General features: G+C 32.9%; 3 protein-coding genes and 1 long non-coding RNA gene across 4 annotated transcripts; 2 read left to right on the top strand and 2 right to left on the bottom strand.

Annotated features, from left to right (window-relative positions):
• The first annotated feature begins 295 nt into the window (after positions 1-295).
• LOC142551425 (peptidyl-prolyl cis-trans isomerase FKBP17-2, chloroplastic-like) lies at positions 296-1,816 on the top strand. The gene is made up of 3 exons (XM_075660663.1): positions 296-726; positions 800-844; positions 1,308-1,816. Exons 1-3 carry the CDS (start codon positions 386-388, stop codon positions 1,681-1,683), a joined length of 762 nt encoding a protein of 253 aa, XP_075516778.1. The 5' UTR covers positions 296-385; the 3' UTR covers positions 1,684-1,816.
• Positions 1,817-2,112: 296 nt separating this feature from the next.
• On the bottom strand, positions 2,113-3,163 carry LOC142551436 (ras-related protein RABA6a-like). The gene is made up of 2 exons (XM_075660675.1): positions 2,817-3,163; positions 2,113-2,617 (listed from the first exon to the last, which is right to left on the bottom strand). Exons 1-2 carry the CDS (start codon positions 3,020-3,022, stop codon positions 2,170-2,172), a joined length of 654 nt encoding a protein of 217 aa, XP_075516790.1. The 5' UTR covers positions 3,023-3,163; the 3' UTR covers positions 2,113-2,169.
• A 7,955-nt stretch (positions 3,164-11,118) lies between these two features.
• Positions 11,119-15,641, top strand: LOC142551412 (uncharacterized). The gene is made up of 5 exons (XM_075660644.1): positions 11,119-11,764; positions 12,476-12,631; positions 14,165-14,263; positions 14,369-14,524; positions 15,321-15,641. Exons 1-5 carry the CDS (start codon positions 11,222-11,224, stop codon positions 15,453-15,455), a joined length of 1,089 nt encoding a protein of 362 aa, XP_075516759.1. The 5' UTR covers positions 11,119-11,221; the 3' UTR covers positions 15,456-15,641.
• On the bottom strand, positions 15,329-17,298 carry LOC142551420 (uncharacterized). Its single transcript, XR_012821572.1, has 2 exons — positions 16,873-17,298; positions 15,329-16,780 (listed from the first exon to the last, which is right to left on the bottom strand). It is a non-coding gene; the product is annotated as an uncharacterized LOC142551420 (long non-coding RNA).
• Positions 17,299-19,156: the final 1,858 nt, after the last annotated feature.

Raw genomic sequence — 19,156 nt, 5'->3', positions numbered from 1 at the left:
AAATAAAAAATAATATATTTTTATGGGTCGATCAGGTATGAGATGTTTTTTCATAAAATTGACTTGTGTGATGGTTTCGTAAGAGTTTTTGTTTGTGTAAAGATTAAATTTAGGACTAAAATAGAGATTTAGTGGAGAAATTTTCAAGAAAGTGATTTATTTTTTCCACTCATAAAAAATTTATGGTCGAGCAACAATAATTTGAATGAGTTATCCGTTTTCTACTCTTAAAAAATTCTTTTTCTGCCTAAAAAAGAAAGAATATTAAGGATAAGATATGGCCATGCATTTGGGATAAGGTACTCTAGAAAATCTCTCTCTCTTCATATGCATCACTTTTTCTAAAAGAAAAATTAGAAAAATCGTTGAAACAAAGCAAGAATCGATGGCCTCCTTCTTTGCATCCCCACCCTTTCTGTCTCACCCCAAGACTACAAATATCTACTTCTCATCTTCACAAACCCCAACACCCAACTCATCATCTTCGCAGCCACAAACGGCAGCCCCGCCACCGCCACAACCACCACCGGCGGCTGTGGTGTCTCCTAAACCTGCAGCTGCCACCAAAACCAATACTGCAGAGTCAACTGACTGGATTGCTTCCACCTTAACCAGGAGGTTTGGCATTGGTGCCGGTCTTGCATGGGCTGGTTTTCTTGCAGTTGGTGTTGTTTCCGAACAAATCAAGACTCGCTTCGAAGTTTCACAACAACAACTGAACACGAGGTATTATCCTATATATACATGTTTGATTCTTGATCATGTACTCTATGATGACAAGTTTCATTTACTTTCACAGAGATGTGGACAAGGAAGAAGAGGTGGTTTTTCCCAATGGCATAAAGTAAGTTATTGTCCAACATCGTACATATAGTAGCGGCATGGAAAATGAAAAAATTACCATCACGATATATACATTGCATTAATAATTTTAAATCTAAAGTTTACTGTATTATATACAATGAATATTTTAGGAAATAATAAAACATACTCCCAAACATACTGGAAATTATTTATCCTACGTTCTGGATGGGTCTTTTGTATGTACATACACATTACTCTTGGTGGAATAATTAATAGCTAAGAGGATGCGTAAACTAATTCGTAGCATTATTAATACCGGGTAGCTCTAGGCAAGGAAGAACCTTACTTCAGCTGCTTCATGATCCTGTATTGATAACGGGGAGAGATAGGGATGTTGGGAGTAGAGTACATGATTATATATTTTTTGGTCATAAAATTTCAATTATTTTCCAGTTGGGTCGCCACTGATTATATCATAATAACTAGTTGATGGATGTTACAAGGTATTACGACATTAGAGTCGGGGGCGGTTCGAGTCCAAGACCGGGAGATTTGGTGGTGATGAATGTGAAGGGGAGTGAACAGAGCACCGGACAAGTGTTTCTGGATACATTTGGAGATGATATTAATGACAGAAAGAGGAAGAAGGGACCATTGGCACTTGTTATGGGATCAAGGCCTTACAGTAAAGGAATATGTGAAGGAATAGAATATGTCTTGAGAAGCATGAATGCAGGTGGGAAGAGGAGAGTTATCGTCCCGCCAAGCTTAGGATTCGGCGAAGAAGGAGCAGAATTCTGCGAAGCCGTGAAGATCCCTCCATTTGCCACCCTTGAATATGTAATAGAGCTTGAAAAAGTCTCCATTGCACCATCATGAACATTCTACTGATTATCAGCATTGTCATCATGTGCTCACAAATTCCATTTGTCTGTGTTTGTTGAAATATAAATATAAGTGATATATGTACCCTTTTAATTACCTCGAGTTTTTAATGAAAGTCATTCTAATATGGTATTATCAAGAGTACGAAGGTGTTCGAGTTGGTAAAGTAAACAAGTGTTTGATTACCATCATGAATTTGATCCTCTTGTCGATACTTTCTCAGACAAACCTGTCATACAGATTTTGTCCAATGTGGTTTATCTAGCTAGCATGGTTTGCAAGCTACTACGTTAACCTGCAGTTTACTCAATGCATACCAAATGATAGCGGCTACAGATTCTCAAGCCATTTTTTTTTAAAAAAATAGTATGAAGATATGAGGTCAAACAAATCTTCTAAAATTTATGTGGCTGCAAGCTGGTAAAAGGAAAAAAAAATGGACATGCATGCCTTAAAAGCAAATTGAGTTAGAACATTGCCTCAATGCAAACAACAAGAACTAGGTTGTTTGGTGGCGGATACCTCATCAATGCATATAATCTCCTTGTTCCCTTGAAGGGTTTTCAAATCTGTGGATTCACGACTACTTGTCTTGGCTTCAAGGCTTTTGTGACTTGTGATTTCATATATCCTATGGATCATGTGGAGGAATGCCTCTTCAACATTCAAATTCTCTTTAGCAGATGTTTCCATGAACGAAACTTGCTCGAGCTTCGCCAAACTCTGCCCGTCTTCTAGATTCACCTCTCTTGAATGCAGTAGATCCGATTTGTTGCCCACGAGCACGACCACCATCTCCGGGCCGCCGAATTCTCTTAACTCTTTCAACCATTTTTTCAAACTTTCGAACGTGGATTTTCTTGTTATATCGTAGACTAGTAGGGCACCAAGGGCTCCTCGGTAGTAAGAGCTCGTGATCGCCCTAAACCTATGGGGAAAAAATGGCATACAAATTTATATTCAAACATATATCTGTGTGTCACGTCGAAAAATGATTAAATTACAAAAACACAAAGATGACGGGCTAAACTTGATATTCATGCCAGACAAAAACATATATTAATCTATCTATGTATAACATAAAGAAAGAAAAAAAAAAGAAGACGACGAACGGCTTAGTAAACTACCTTTCTTGGCCGGCGGTGTCCCATATCTGAGCCTTGACGATCTTATCACCAACCTTAATACTTCGGTAAGCAAATTCGACTCCAATCGTTGGTTTCGAGTCCAAATAGAATTCATCTTTTGCAAATCTGTAGAGCAGATTGGATTTCCCGACAGCAGAGTCTCCGATTAGGACAGCTTTGAACAAGTAATCACAATCTTCATCCATATATTCAATTGATTTATTATAAGCCAGTTGTATCTATATGTGTGTGTATGTGCAAGCTCAATTATATCATATGAACACAAGAAATATTCAACAAAAAAATTATTTGTTTGAAAAACTTAATATTAATAATTTATCAGCATCACCAATTATTGTGTAAAACATGCGTGGATGGAGTATTTATAAAGCTATGGAGTCTATGGTTTCTTGTCATGATGCATGGTCAATGATATTGTCACAATATTATTTAATTTTATACACAAAAGTAAAAGCAAGTTTGTCTAAAAAAAAAGAAAGTGAAAGCAAGTTTCCTTGATAATTATTTATTGTATAAAGCTATGTCAGCTTTTCCGTGACTATGGAAATCTTGTGCTTGTTGTATACTCGCTCTTCCTGATTATAAAAGTCTTTTTATTTTTTTGGCAAAAATTCGTGTGGGACGGTTTCACGGGTCGTATTTTGTGAGACGAATATCTTATTTGGGTCTCATGAAAAAGTATTACTTTTATGCTAAGAGTATTACTTTTTATTGTGAATATCGGTATGGTTGACCCGTCTCACAGATAAAGATTCGTAAGACCGTTTTACAAAAAACCTACTTTTATTTCTTATTTGTCTTAAATATATAATCTGCTATGATCGAAAATAAATTTAAAAGTTATTTCAAAACATCCAGATAGTTTGTGAGCTTAATAGGCTTGTCAAACTGATATATTTATAGATTTCATCTATGATGGTAATATTTGTAAATCATATATCTATTTCAAAAAACAGATGTTTCTGTTGTTAGATCATCATCTTTTTGTCTATGTTCTAATAGTGCGCGTGAATTCTGACATTCTGTTGAGAATCAGTAACTGTTGATACGAAAAACTTTATCTGATATTTCAGTTGAGCTATGATTCTTAATCACTAAGTATACTCATATTCTTCATAAAATGTTTGGATTTGAGCTGACTGGTCGACTGAAATAAACTGTCAGACTCCATCGGTTGTCCTTATATCAGTTTGTCTATCAGTATCCCTCTTACATTATCAGTTTAGCTCGATAGTCAGTCAGACTCTTGGAAAAATTTTGTTAATAATATTCAGTTTTATTCTTCAATTCAGTTAATTGAACTCTGTAATTATCCGTCGGATCAACAGCTTTGTTAAATCACCAAAACTTATATTATTATAACACAAGCATATATTCATATTTAACAATATTTTATTATTATTATTTTCTCAACACACTCTTATTTAATTTGAGACCTTATGATTAGTTTATTACATAAGGGTAAAGTTATGAATTCCATAAATGTAAACTTTGCATATTCATTAATTCACTTTCAGAATAGAGGAAAAAATGAGATACAGTATTTTCTTCATCCTCTTTTCTTTCTAAAAAGTGGATTTTAAAAAATAAAGATGTGTGAGCCTTTTATCTGTAGCTGTTTGACCAGTATGTAAATGTTTAGAATGGTCTTCAATAAAACTTTAAAAAAATATATAGATGATGTTTTTAAGTAAATCTATATATCGACTTTTGTTTTAATAAAGACTGTCAAAAAGTATTTTAATTAAAAATATATATTTCTAATTATTGTTGTTTCTAAGAAACAATTATCGTGATATAGTAAAATTTCTATAGATTAATATTTGATAAATTAATAATATCTTTAAAATAAAATTTTTACTCAGTCTAGACTTATAACAGCGTGTTAAATTAATAATTTCAATAAAATAATAAGATAATTCGGAAAACCCGTGTATAAAACTACGACCCCCTTCAATAACACAATTTTTTTGTTTTTAAATGAACATAAATTAATAATTTTATAAAATAACAAACATAGCTAGAAAACTTTAGCAAAATATGATTACATTATTGTTTGGTATTTCATGAAGTTTTATTTTATTGTTGTTCTGTTTATAAGTTCAATTATATTTGATTATTCAATAAAATGAATATTATTAAATTTATAAAAAAAAAACAAAACAATGAATATTATTAAATTAATAAAAAAACAATGAATATAATTTACTTATTTTTATAAATATATATGTTTAATGATTTTTATTTATATTAATTCAAAAAATATGATGCATACATTGATGCAACACAATGACTTTTTATTTAATTCAATTTATGTTTGTTGGATAAAAAAATTTATTTAAAATAATAAAATATTAATTTATTTGACATTTATTTTATAATATAAAATAATGATAAATGTCAAATTCATTAAATAATATTAAAGTGGGGATGGTAAATACAAAAATCTCATATTAAAACAAATTTTCTCTAATTTTTTTTTTTTCCATTTCACCAAACACATGCCATCATGGTCCACAAGGACTGCACCAACAACTCTGTCAAATCAAAACAAAAGTAAAGCATATTTTCAGAAAGTTACCAATACCTAATAAAAATAATTAGCTGATTAATTTGTTTCAAAGTCACTATAACTGTGATTAAATATTTATTTAATGATTTCTTAATTACTTCTCAAATATCTAATGATAGATTAAAAAAATATTTAAAATTTAAAAGAAAGGGTATGTCCTTGACACATGGAGCTTCTTCACGTTGGACAGTTTCGAAAATTTGAAAAAACACAGTTCGTCACTTGGAATATATCTTTACAATTTCATGGAATCGAAGAATTAGTCCAACGGGGTAGGATCCTTTTTGACCCTATCTCATTTCGAAGATCCTACCTCATTTCGTAGTCGAGATGATAATGAATCGAAATTGGATAGGTTAGTGTCGAATTTTCGTATGGGTTACATTGTTAGTACCAGAATATGAATATGACACCATATAAAATTAATCGATACTAGCATTCTAATAAATAAAATAAATACAATACATGTAATAATATTCGAGAAAAAGTCATAATTTGAAACCATCAAATTATTTATGGGACTCTTTTTCAATTTAAAGCTTTGATAAACTTGCGATCCATTTTCTGTTGGCCCCAATAAAAGTTTGATATATGATTTTAATCAAAAAATTATTCCACGGTCACGGCCTTCTTTTATTTTTTAAAACTAATCAATCTTCTCCAAGATGTATTAAATTATTCGTCTCCAAATATTAAAATTAATAGCAAGTCTTTTGTGAAACGAGTCAACCATGTCCATTATTTACAATAATAAAATAAATAATATTTTTGGCATAAAAGTAATACTTTTTTATGAATTACTCGAATAAGATATATGTCTCACAAAATTGATTCGTGAGAACATCTTTTGTGTAAAATTAGTACTTTCGGATACCTTAATCCTTCGCACTTTTAATTTATTTCGTTTAAAAAATAAATAAATCAATCAGAAGTTCTTATGAGTTTATCATGTGTAGCCTTTTAATGAATCTTGGAACATTGCTACCCATCCAACCATGTATTGGGTTGTTAGGTCGCAATTTCTACTCCTAACAAACAACAAATCGCTATTTTGACCGAAAAACAACGTTTGCGAGTTTCATCATCATTTTGTCACATCTTTATCTCATCCACTTGCTTAAATGTTCAAGTGCGATGTCGATGCCTTCGTGTTGTAATGAAAGTTGTAAACCATTTTTAACTTGTCAAATTATAATAATTGGCATATCCGATTTCCGAATTAACTCGACTGAACGTTATCAAAAATTTGAATATCCAAGTCTTCGGCTATAGCATGATTCAACAAATCAAGTGAAGACCCCACCTCAGTTACGTGCCTGATTCATTACAAAAATGGGTTGGATTTGTTTGGTCACGTTGTGTATTGTGGTTAGGGACCACGCAGATTTTTGTTCATTACAAGCTAGTCCCCTCTAATTTTCTAACCTCATATTCACCCTTGTACACTACATCAGAAAAGGATGGAAGATTAATAACAAGAAAATTGGGTCTTGTCTTTAGTTTACATTTAAAAGAAACAATGTATCTGTTTTTTGTGAAGACGGTTCAATCATATTCATACATATAATAATAAATAATATTTTTGATATAAAATATAATATATTTTCTTGGTTGACTCTAATTTGAGATTCGTTTCACAAAATTGACTCGTAAGACCATATTACAAGAATTTTTTTTTTTTAAATTGTGGTGAGTAGTTTGCACTTTGCATTGTTTCAATTGGATTATGTGTGGTCATAGTGGGCAGGGCAGAGCCATAGTACTTTTCACCCGGGCTGGTCCAAATTTTTTTAAAAAAATTATATGTAAATTTTTGTGTAATTTTGGATAAATTTGATATGATTCTAGGTAAATCAATTTAAAATATTAAAGGATTTTAGAGTTTAAAATTATAACCCGGGTAAAATCGGATTCCCGACTCCCCACTGATGGTGGGTACCTACCATGAACGGCATATCTTAGAACAATAACATGTCCTTTAAAAAGAAAGAAAGATATCACCATAAAATGGTTCTTGAATTGAAAAAAAAATAAAAAATTCGAGAAGGTTTTCTACCTACGTTAATAAATAAAATCATAGTCATCTCAATTTAAACGATGTTTCTATCTTTTTATATAATCATTGCATAATATTCGTTATGACTTGGTTCATCTAACATTGGGATATAGATTTATTCTCTCATTATAAAAAAAAATACAAAAATTCTTATGAGATTGTTTCACGGGTTAATTTTATGAGATAAATATTAAATCTGATCTTATCCATAAAATTATTAATTTTTATGTCGAAATATTAATTTTCATTGTAAAGATGAACCGAGTTAACTCGTTTCACGGATAAAGATCAATGAAATCGTTAAAACAAGATACTCACTCAATTTTTTTTTCCTTTAATGAGTTTGCGCATAGATTTCACATATTTGATCATTGAATATACAACAAGAGTAAAACCCGATCCCCAAGTAATATCTCAATTACTTGTTAGCATATAATTTATATTTTAATTTTATGATAATAAAAATGGCATAATATACTCCAAAATACTCGCACACTATAATCATTATGCCGACATATTCTATTAAGACAACGGATAAAATATTTATTAGTAATAAAATCAAATACTGACGTCATCCAATATACTATTTGAAAATATAATAATACCTGAAATTTAACTATATATCTATTATAATATATAAAATTTGATGTCTTTGGTGGTTATTGTGACACTGATTAGTTCTTATGATTATATTTTATTTATTTAGATTATTAATATTTTTCATACGTATAATAATCCGTTTTAAAATTTAAAAAATCCATATATTATCTCTATAAATTACATTTTTAACATAATTATATTATCGTTATTAAAATAATAATTTAAAACTATAACAAAATTTTAATGAATCAACTTGATATATTAATTATCATAATCTTGATTTATATATATAATAATCATTATTTTATATTATAGTCACATTTGCGTCTTCACCGATAAAACATAATACTCTAGCCTTTTAAAAAGGTGTCACTTCCGTCAATTAAGAAAATACTGTGTTCCTCTTCTTCTTCTTCTTCTTTTTTTTTTTTATTTTTTTATTTATTTTTACTGTTTTACAGACTTTAGAACAAAGAATTGGATGCGACCACGATATACTTTATTGGGCACGAAATTAATAAACTATAACAAAATTACAAATATTAAAAAGTATAACATTCCGAGGAATCAAGAGAATTGGCCAATATTATTATTTTTCTGAAAAAAATATAAAGTTATATAAATGTCAATGTATATGTCTGTGTTCGATAGTAGTTTATATCATGCATGTGGAATTGTTATTTACACTATTTTTTTTATTATTTGCATTCCACATATGCATAAAGTTTATACATTAAATAAAACATATATATATAACACAAAATTGAGTATAAATAACAATTCTCTTTTATATAAGAATACAAGTGATGATATATGATGCCTTGGAAAGGGCACAAGTCATTTTGGACTCGAACAGGAAAAAAAAACTTAAACGAGCCAGATTTTAATTTGCTCATAGGAGTAGAGCATGTGTAAAATTTAGCCAGGGTCCTCTCGCTCGGATATGGTTCTCTAGTTCGGCCAAGGTTCATCTAGTCCGACTAGGGTTCAAGTCACCCAAACTAGTATTGGTCACCACACATCATTAGCATGATAATCAGTGTCCATGACAAGACCAGAACAGTATGAGTTGCCATGTCTATTGACAAGGACATAGCATGAGCAGTTGTAAGATGACAGGGCACGAGCAGCTGTAAGAAGAAATGTCTTGGGCATATGTCTAATAAAAAACAGTGTATATGCACTATAATCGAGGTCATCTTCCCTTTATAAATACCTAGGTTTGCTCATTTGGGAAATATATATTGCATTCTACTGTATTCAATAAATTATCTATCTACTCAGCGAACCTTAGTACTGACTTAAGCGTATGAGTGACCATACCGGAAATTCTTCCAGCGCCCCACCTGACATTTTCTTGTTGAGTGTGTGCAGTTCGTCCGACGCAAGCTCGTCTTACCCCATCAAGGGTACTCACAGGCCAGGCTGCTCATCTGTCAAGATAGGCCAGATTACTCGAGGTAATCCCACCAGCCAGCCAGACCACATAGGAGACTAGGCCAGACCACCTTGGGTCATCCCACCAAGTCAGACCAAACCACCCGGGCTCATCTATCAGGCAGGTCAGACTACCCGAGGTCATGCCACCAAGGCAGGCAAGACCAATCGGGAGACTACATCAGACCACCCGGGCTCATCCATAAGGCATGCCAGACTACACGAGGTCATCCTACCAAGGCAGGCCAAACCACCTGAGCTCATCCATCAGGCATGTCAGACCACTCGAGGTCATCCTACCAAGGTAGACCAGACCACCCGGGGGCTCATCCCATCATGTCAAAATCTTCACAGAAAAATTACACATATCTGCTCGGTAGATTGCTCCACCCACCCAACTCACCGATCTACCTGGACATCATCTACTAGGATCTCATTCGATTTTTATATAATTGATATTATTCATAATTTATTTTATTAATCAATTCTATAAATAAATTAAAATAACATAAAATATAATACAAATAATATCCACATATAAGTCTTGAGTTTAAAAACTACAGTATCTCAACTATAAATGACTTTCTCCTTAATATTTTTAAAATTTTATGTGATTAAATTTTTTTTGGTTTAAATCAATATCATGATTCGTATTTTATATCAACATTTTATTTTATTTTTTGAATTAGTTAATTGCATTGATAATCTAACAAAATGACATGTCGTGAATCCATGTCCTCAGTAGGTTCATGTAAAAATTAGTTTATATTTTTTATTTTTTGAAAATAACAAGTTGATACAAGACTCTATAATATTTTATTATAAATTCATTTAAATATTAAATTTTTGTCCACATGGATTGGGGTCCTCCATGTCACCTTTGTTTTTATCAAAAATATTTGAAGCACATATAACACTAGTTTTGTTTAAAAAAATAAGCTATATTTATAATATTAAACAGAAATAAAAAAAATATTGACTATTAAAGATAAAATTGAACTGACAATAAAATACCAAAATCTTACGAGAAAAATCGAGAAATACAAGTTATTATCAAACAAAACATAATGCATCATGACATACGAGAAAATCGAGAAATACAAGTTATTATCAAACAAATCAATGTCTAATATTTTTATTAAAAAAGTAAAATCAAGGATTACATGAATCCGAGAAATGGTTCCTCGGCCTTTTATTTATTTATTTATTATTTATTTAATTATCATTTTACTATTTTTATGGATTATTTCCGAAATTGTCAAATCAATTAGAGTACGTAAGGTTCCAAGAATGTTTACGTGTGAGACGGTCAACTCTATCGATATTCGCAATAAAAAAATAATACTTTTAGCATAAAAAGTAATACTTTTTCATAGATGACCTAAATAAGAGATCTGTATCACAAAATACGACCCTTGAGATCATCTCACACAACTTATTGTCAATCAATTTTGATAATTTTTTGTTTAAATCCTATTTTAAGAGGTGGTCAATTACACGAAAATCAAATACTGTACGAACACGCTCCTAAAGCAAACGCTTTTCTCTCGCTCTCAACCACAGTAGACCATTTTTCTTTCTTTGTTTTATTCTTTTTTAAAGCACAGAACATTTCTCTTTTTTCAAAGCAATATAATATTCTTGGGATTACGTAGCCACTCTATTCCTCTCCCAAATTCCGTAGTCTCCTCCTGGCTTTGGTCTGTACAAAACTCAGCCATGGCCGATTACCCCAAGTACAGGAGGTCAAGAAACCCAAACCCAGAGACAGATCTAAATTCCCTTCGCTATAAACCCACCATCTCCTCGATTCTTTTATCCAACGACACCACAATTGACGCCTCTACCTCTAAGAAGAAGAACAACTTCACTTCCTCCACATTCAGAGGACTAGGCTGCACTGCCTCTTCACAGGTCTCGGTTCCTGCAGCCATTAGAACTTCATCCAACTGGGAAGCCAAGAAAGTGAAAAGGAAAGTGTTCAAGACCAAGAAAAGTAGCGGCGGCAGCAAGCTGTTCTGTAACAACTCTTCTGATGTTTCTAATATTGGCACCAATAATGCTAACCCTTTGTCCCAATCCTCGCTTTCATTGGCACTATCTTCAAGTTGTGTGAGTGCGCCTGATGTTTGGTGCAGTCCTGGGATTGGGTTAACCACCGATGCTGCTTCTGTTGATTGTGTTGTTTCGAGACGGCCTCCTTCTGTGTCTACCAGAGGCAAAATCGATGGGGTCGACAAGATTATTCTTGGTCAGAGGGAGGTACTCGTGCTTTTTTCTTTGCTCTACGTTTTCTTTACATTTATTTTTGTGGTTCCATATATTTCTGAAAAATGGGGAATGTTTCTGCTTAATATCAGCTAAAGGTGAATTCTTTGGGTGTTTTCTTGTGTCTCTGTTTCTGTTTTGGGATTTCCCCATTGTTCTTTATCTAGTACTACTTGACTATGTGCATTTGTTCACAAGATAGATTTTTTATTCTTTGTTTGAGTACTGTTCTTGACATTAGGGTGCTGCCTGCAGTTCTAATATCATGGGGACTCACTAGTTACTAGTCATTGTCTCATAGTCACAGGTCTAGCATTTATCTGAAATGATAATTTTGGGACACATCATGTGATTGATATATGTTTTTGTAATCTTAAATCTTAAGCTAATTCTGCTGGCGTGGCATCCTTACCATTTCTAAGGTTTTGTGTTAAACTTGAAGACTGGGTAATAACTTTTGGGTCAATCTATATCCCGAAGATCATCAACCGGATCCCATATCTCAAATGAATTTTTCTGCCTGCTTCGTTTCACCTTTTTATGAACCTTTATAATTGGATTTCTTTTTGTTCTTTTGATTTTCTTTGAATGGTTCTTTTGATTTTGTCCTGTAAAACAGCTTTATGATGTTAAATGATGAACTCCACCTTGTCACTTTAGAGATGAATTTATACTGATATTTATTTAGTTTTTGTGAATTATCAGCGGTCATCATTTACCATGAGGAGAATGGTGAGCTCAGAAGATATCCCTTTCTTTGATCCTGATGTGGCCTTAGAAATTCCACGCTTCTGTTCTGATGTTTCTGGATCTAGACATAACCGTCGTGTCAGAAATGGTTTCCGAGATGGACTTGCTGAGGTTTGTCTAATTTGAGCATCATCCTAATTTTATGAGATCGAGGATGTTGTGACTGAAATTACTTTGATAGGCTTAGTTGTGATCAGTAAACCATCTTTTCCAAGGGCTTCAAAAACATATACACTCACGTGTCGAGTTGTCGAGTACCTTAAATTTTTATGTATAATTAAATAAAGGATGCTTTTGAGCTAAGTACATATAATGGATTTGTGACTGCTGGATCTGCCGTGCCTTTGCATCATTCTGCTATGATAAAAAGCCTTGAGATCTTATTAATACATCATTTAGTTGCCAAAATTCAAATGCAAGAGTCAATATCTCAAAATAACTGTTTTTCATAATATAATGAATATAGCAGCTGGAAATTCCTAACAAATATAGTGACATAGTCTTGCATCAAATCCTTAAGCCTGAACAGAATGTTTGATCAACCTGTTTGCCTACAGAAAATCGATCATACAGCTGAAGAGTGTTAGGCAAGGCTTGAGCAGATTTGTTCAACCTACAATGATGGTATTGATCCACAATGGGCCACATACATTTTCTTATGTGGTCCCACATGTGGGAAGAGAGTGTTAGGCAAGGCTTGAGCAGATTTGTTCAACCTACAATGATGGTATTGATCCACAGTAGGTCACACATGTGGGACCACATAAAAAAATGTATGTGGATCCTCATGAGTCATTGGAACTAAGTGAGGGCAATGCCCCACTATGGGATCGACTAACTGGCTTGAGTTGACAAACTTAATTGGCGATTGTTGGTATTTTGGTACCTTTGAAGCATATCAATGAAAATAAAGTTATACCCACACAAGAATTACTCGAGGTATATGTGATCAGGTAGAATATTTTGTGGCATAAACAATTATCTAGTTTAAACCAAAACAATTTTGTTAGCTCAACAATTAAGCAGTACAACCCCTACAACCAAATGGTATGGATTGTTGGTTTGTAAAGTGGATTGAAAGAATAAGAAAATAGCCAAGCCAGAGATATGTAAATTGACGCAGAGGTATCTCATATCTCACATCTTACTTCACTTTTTAATAGCTAACTAGAGTTTAGTTGTGTTTCTTGGCTGAAAAATCTGATGTCCATACCATTCAGTGGAGTTGAAAGCTAGTTAATATTAAAGTTAGAGGCCTGTCACGTAATGGTTCCTCTAGTTTTCGAAGTGGGTTTCAACTTTCAAGGCATCCAGACCAATCCAATGGAATCATTCCAGTTCTGGGGATATACTGATTTCCACCTCAAACAGATCAAGTCTGGTAGCTAACTAGAACTGAATTGGTATGAATGAATCCAGTTTTGCTTAATCCTCTAATTGAAAACCCAGTTCAACCCATCAAGACACCAAATCTGGTTCAAGCCATAAATCACTTCTATTGTTCTGCTTCACACATGAATTAACTGGGTGATTCTGGCTTGAATCTTGTCTAACTTGACCTATCAAGCATTTCTGGTTGTAACTGAAAAAGATGATGAAAAAAGACTTTTTTGTGAATTTAAGAAGTATCAGTGTGGTTTGCAGATTGTAATGCTCCAAAGTAGTTTGTTGACAGAAGGGAGTCCTGATGTGCTCGATCTACACCGGGATATGAGGCTAGATATTGATAGCATGTCATATGAGGTAAGTGTGGCTCCATACTTGGCTTTGCTTAATATTGTTGAGCCGCTACCAATATTTGAATGTTATGCCCCCAATAGATATTTTAACTTCCACAGGACTCTACAGGAATTACTGGAACTCGGTGACAGTATTGGCTATGTGAACACTGGTCTCAGAGAAGATGAGATAACTCACTGTCTGAGGAGTAGTAAGCTTGGAATGTTGAACAGTTTTACCTCACGTTTTCCCACCGAAATGGAAAAGAAATGCAGTATATGCCAGGTTAGCCTTGTGGTCTCTGGTATTGGTACTATGTATAGACATGGTTTTCCTTGTTTTCAACAGCTTTTATTTATTTAATTGCTCATTTTTAAAATTTAAAATAAAAGAAATATAGTGAAATACTAGACATGGGGATCCCCGATTTTTTCGGGTTCGGAGATTTTTTTAAATCCCCGATGTAGTTCGGGGCGGGTATGAGATTACTATCCCCATCCCCGAACCCGCCCCGAAAATAATATCAATAATAAAATAATAATATTATTAGTATCAATAATATAATAATATTATTATTTTTAAAGTATTAATAATAATAATAATAATAATAATATCACTAATAATGATAGATAATAATAAGTTTTGGTTTGAGAAAATCTCCGAATCCGTCATCGTCTTCTCATATTAATATTTTTGAAACGGAGATGGGGACGTGGATGGGAAGTTGATCTCCGAAGTTTTTGGTTTGGGGATTCCTCGAACCCGAAAATGCGGGGATCGGGACGGGTATGACCCCGCCCCGCCCCACCCCGTCCCGCCCCATTTCCATCCCTACACAGAAACTATGTGGTTACTGGTTAGGCTACAACGATCTATATGGTTGATACAAGGTTCATAGGGCTAAAACTTTTACCACCTCTCTTTCCGTCAGCCTCTTTATTTAGGTGTGACATTGGGATAAATATGGTATAAATTTTGTCCTAACTATTAGATCATTTAAAACATATATCAATAACATTAAATCTGTTTTTTGAAAATATTATCTGATTTTCTAACCTACGTTAATGAATATATAAACTAGGAGGAATGCAAAAAGGATGAGGAGACAGGGAACCTGAACTGTGGACACTCCTTCCATATTGATTGCATAAAGCAGTGGCTGATGCAGAAAAAAACTTGTCCCATTTGTAAAACTGCGGCCATTTCTCAAATCTAAGCCGTCACACTCTGGCAGCTCTCATAAATTTTGCCGCTGCTTTGTTTAATCTGTACAGATTTCAGGAACTGCAATATAGACTTTTTTTCGTTGATCATGGGATTTCTGAATCTTTGTCCCTAAATTTAACACCATCTTGTTGTTTGAAACTGAATCTTTAATTTATTGGAAAATGTTCTCTTTATTCAAATTTGTTTGAAAAGTTCCATAAGTCGAGATTAATGCAAACACACTTCCAAACTGTTGGTTCTTTCCCTCCTTTTTTTTTTTCCTGTACGTTTTTTTTCCCTTGCAAAAGACTGTCAATCTCAAAACAGAGACACAACTTTGGTACCTTGAATCAGGTAATTTCCATGTTTTCTAGGATCAGGCTTAAAGCTGCTACATTCTTCAATCTTCTCGAAAATATTGCACCGGTGTGGCTCTAGATAGCCTTTAACTCACCAATGTATTAATTGTATGGTACATTTGCTCTAGCCGTTGACAGTACCAAAAGTTAGAGGCGAAATACCATTTAATCCTATACGGATTCTATAAAAAAATACACATGGGTGAGAAACTTTGAAGGAAGGGAGTGACCATCCCTCTCTGGCTACGGACATTGCGGATCACTTAATTTTGGTGGTCTCTCTTAACCCGGAAAAAAAAAACAAAAACAAAAAATAAATAATAATAATTGCAGGATCTTGGCAAAAAGGAGAAGGGTGCACATTCCTAAGTAGTTTATTTGCTGCTACCCGAAACTATTATTGGGAGATGGTAGGAGTGGATAAAGAGCGATTAGTATATACATATATATATTTGACAAGGATTTAATATATTTTTAAGAGAATGATATTTGTAGTTGCTATTAGTGCACACTAAATTAAAGTAAAAGGGAGGGGGGTTGTTGGTACAACAGACATCATTTAAACACAGAGAAACTAAAAAAATTGGGAGCCTCAATTTGTATACAGAAAACCTAAACTGGGATTATGAGTACAGAGATTGAAGTTTTTCACAAGTGAAGGAGGTCTGATATCTGATTCCAGTCCATAAACCAGTGTCTTTTATCAGATGGGACCGCAAAATTCAATTCAAACATTTCTTTTGAGATATTTCCACCTTCGTGGAACCCCACAAGCTTTGCAACAATCTCAGCACTCTCTTGCACATGCTTAAAATCATATGGATTGGTCCAGAGCTTGTTTATAAACTGCATTTTTCGTTGTTTCCCCTCCAATGGTACATCCCATACCATGTACAGGGCATCTCTTTCCTCGGTCGTCAAACGTGTTATTAGCCGTTTTGCAAGAAACTCTCTTTCACGCTTCAACGCTCTGATGCTGAATGACGTATTAGATAATTTGAAATCAGAAGCTTCTAACTTAATAATCATCATTAAAAAAGCTCGTTTTTAGGATAGACAGTGATGAACCTGGATGATAAAGAGATTGTGGGTTCGTTTCCCACACGAGCGGGGCTTGCACTTCCAAGTTTGTTTAGGTGTTGCTGCAGCCATGTCAAGCGTCTAAGCTCCACTTCCATGTATATCTGATCAGCATGATCCCCACTGAATAGCAGATAAAATTGTGTCCTGTGAATGATTGAGACATGGCAAACATCCCACAACTTGATAGTCTGCTGCCTCTGCTCAATAATAATTGTATGCCACGATGTAGGTGACTCCTGTATCTCGGGAAGAATCTCACCATTTTGTCCAGAAGCTTCATTTGCTTCGAGCTCGAGCACCTAAAGGCAGGAAGGTAACATTGGAAGGTCAAATAGAACCGAAATGTGTAAAAGATAATGAAATTTTCCTTATATGCTAGTGCATGCCAAAGAAAAGAAACCTACAGGTCTCTCCCGTGTTAACTCCCTGCCTCACGTGGTTTTCAGTGTAATCTCATGGTTTTCCTGCCCTTAGTAAATAATTTATACAATCTACCACAAGAAGTTAAATGGTACAAAATTAATGAAGGGGGTTGTGATAAGCTATGTCAAAAACTTACCTGAAACGGTCTCATGGTTGTATTTCGTGAGATTGATATCTTATTTGGGTCATCCATGAAAAAATATTACTTTTTATGCTTCTTTTTATGGTGTTTATCGTTAGAGTTGATCCGTCGCACAGATAAAGATTCGTGAGATCATATCATAAGTGACATAATCATAAGCTAATATCAAATTAGGCGAGTGTTTGCACTAGATTATGGTATTAAAACAGTGATTAAATTTATAGATTATGAAGAAATGTGAAAAAAAATCCGAAGTGAGTAATTTTTTAAAACAAAATTGAAAAGCTGAAAATCAGAAGTGAGCTGTATTCGATAAATAATGTATTATAATACTAATTTGTTACTATAATCATTTTTGTATAAGCATGACCAACATCCCACCAGTTTCTGGATTTCAATTAATTAAGAAGAAGCTGAGTCAAAATCTATGTTTAAAAAACACATAAGACAATTTAGAGACTGTTAGTACGAAATATTTTATCCAATAATCCGGCTATTTTGAGTAGTCTAACTGATTCTTCAGAGAATGTTTCTTCATTTACACAACTATCTTCTAGTCCAATTGATGTTCAGCTATCAGGTCGGTAGACCTTGATATCAGTTAGACTTCAGAAAGATTTTGTCTTACAATCCTTTCAGTTTAGCTCATTTTTGGTTCAATTTGGCTCAGTTTGTTAAATCACGAGAACTTAATTGATCCAACACTTACTCCATGGAAAATTAATGAGATTTTTTTTACCCTAAATCATTCACACTGTTTCCCATTATTTATCTATCAAATTAAAAATAAATATTTTGTGTGGTGGTGGTTAGATGTGCGATTACAAAATTTAAAATAAATAAAATTAAGGTACATAATCTTAACTTGATTTAGAAAAATTTGATGTATTTATCTATTAAAAATATAAACATATTTATAGTTTATAGTCGACAACTAAAAGGATTTATTTAACGAATCAACAACTAAAAGTTGAGGATTTTCCAAAACACAAAAATCTTAAATATTTGTTCCCCACTTCCTCGAGAAAATAAATGATGAATAAAATTAAATTAATGTGGATCTTCCATTTAATTTTTTGATGGTTAAATTAATAGTTTTTAATAATTTTCCAAATTTTTATTATTTATAAAAGTTTATCTTTTAAAATATTTAAAATTTCTAAATAAAAGACTAGTAATTTAAAAGATTAACTTACATTCTTCATTGACACAATTAATAAGACCATCAAGTTATTTCAAATATAAAAATGTTAGAATTGAGTATTTTAGTGAAAAAAATTAAAAAAATTGTGTGAGTCCATGCTATAAATTATTATTCTGAAAATTTTCCAAACTAATGTTGTATCTTATGATATTATTTATGTATACATAAACTAACAGTTTTATAAAAGCTAATGTTTGATATGACTGCGTCAAAATAATATTATTAACTCTTACATTTATTTTTATAAATAAATAAATCAAACCAAATAAAATGATTGTTTCAATCCAAGTTTTTTTTTTATTTTTTATGATAGGTATCTTGTGAGACGGTCTCACGAATCTTTATCCGTGAGACCGATCAACCCTACCGATATTCACAATAAAAATTAATACGCTTAGCATAAAAAATAATATTTTTCATGTATGACCCAAATAAGAGATCTGTCTCACAAAATACGACCCGTAAGACCGTCTCACATAAATTTTTGTTTTTTTTTTATT

This window comes from Primulina tabacum, chromosome 1 (genome assembly GCF_025594145.1).
Source record: "Primulina tabacum isolate GXHZ01 chromosome 1, ASM2559414v2, whole genome shotgun sequence".
Lineage (NCBI taxonomy): Eukaryota > Viridiplantae > Streptophyta > Magnoliopsida > Lamiales > Gesneriaceae > Primulina > Primulina tabacum.
This window is presented reverse-complemented; position numbering and strand designations above follow the sequence as displayed.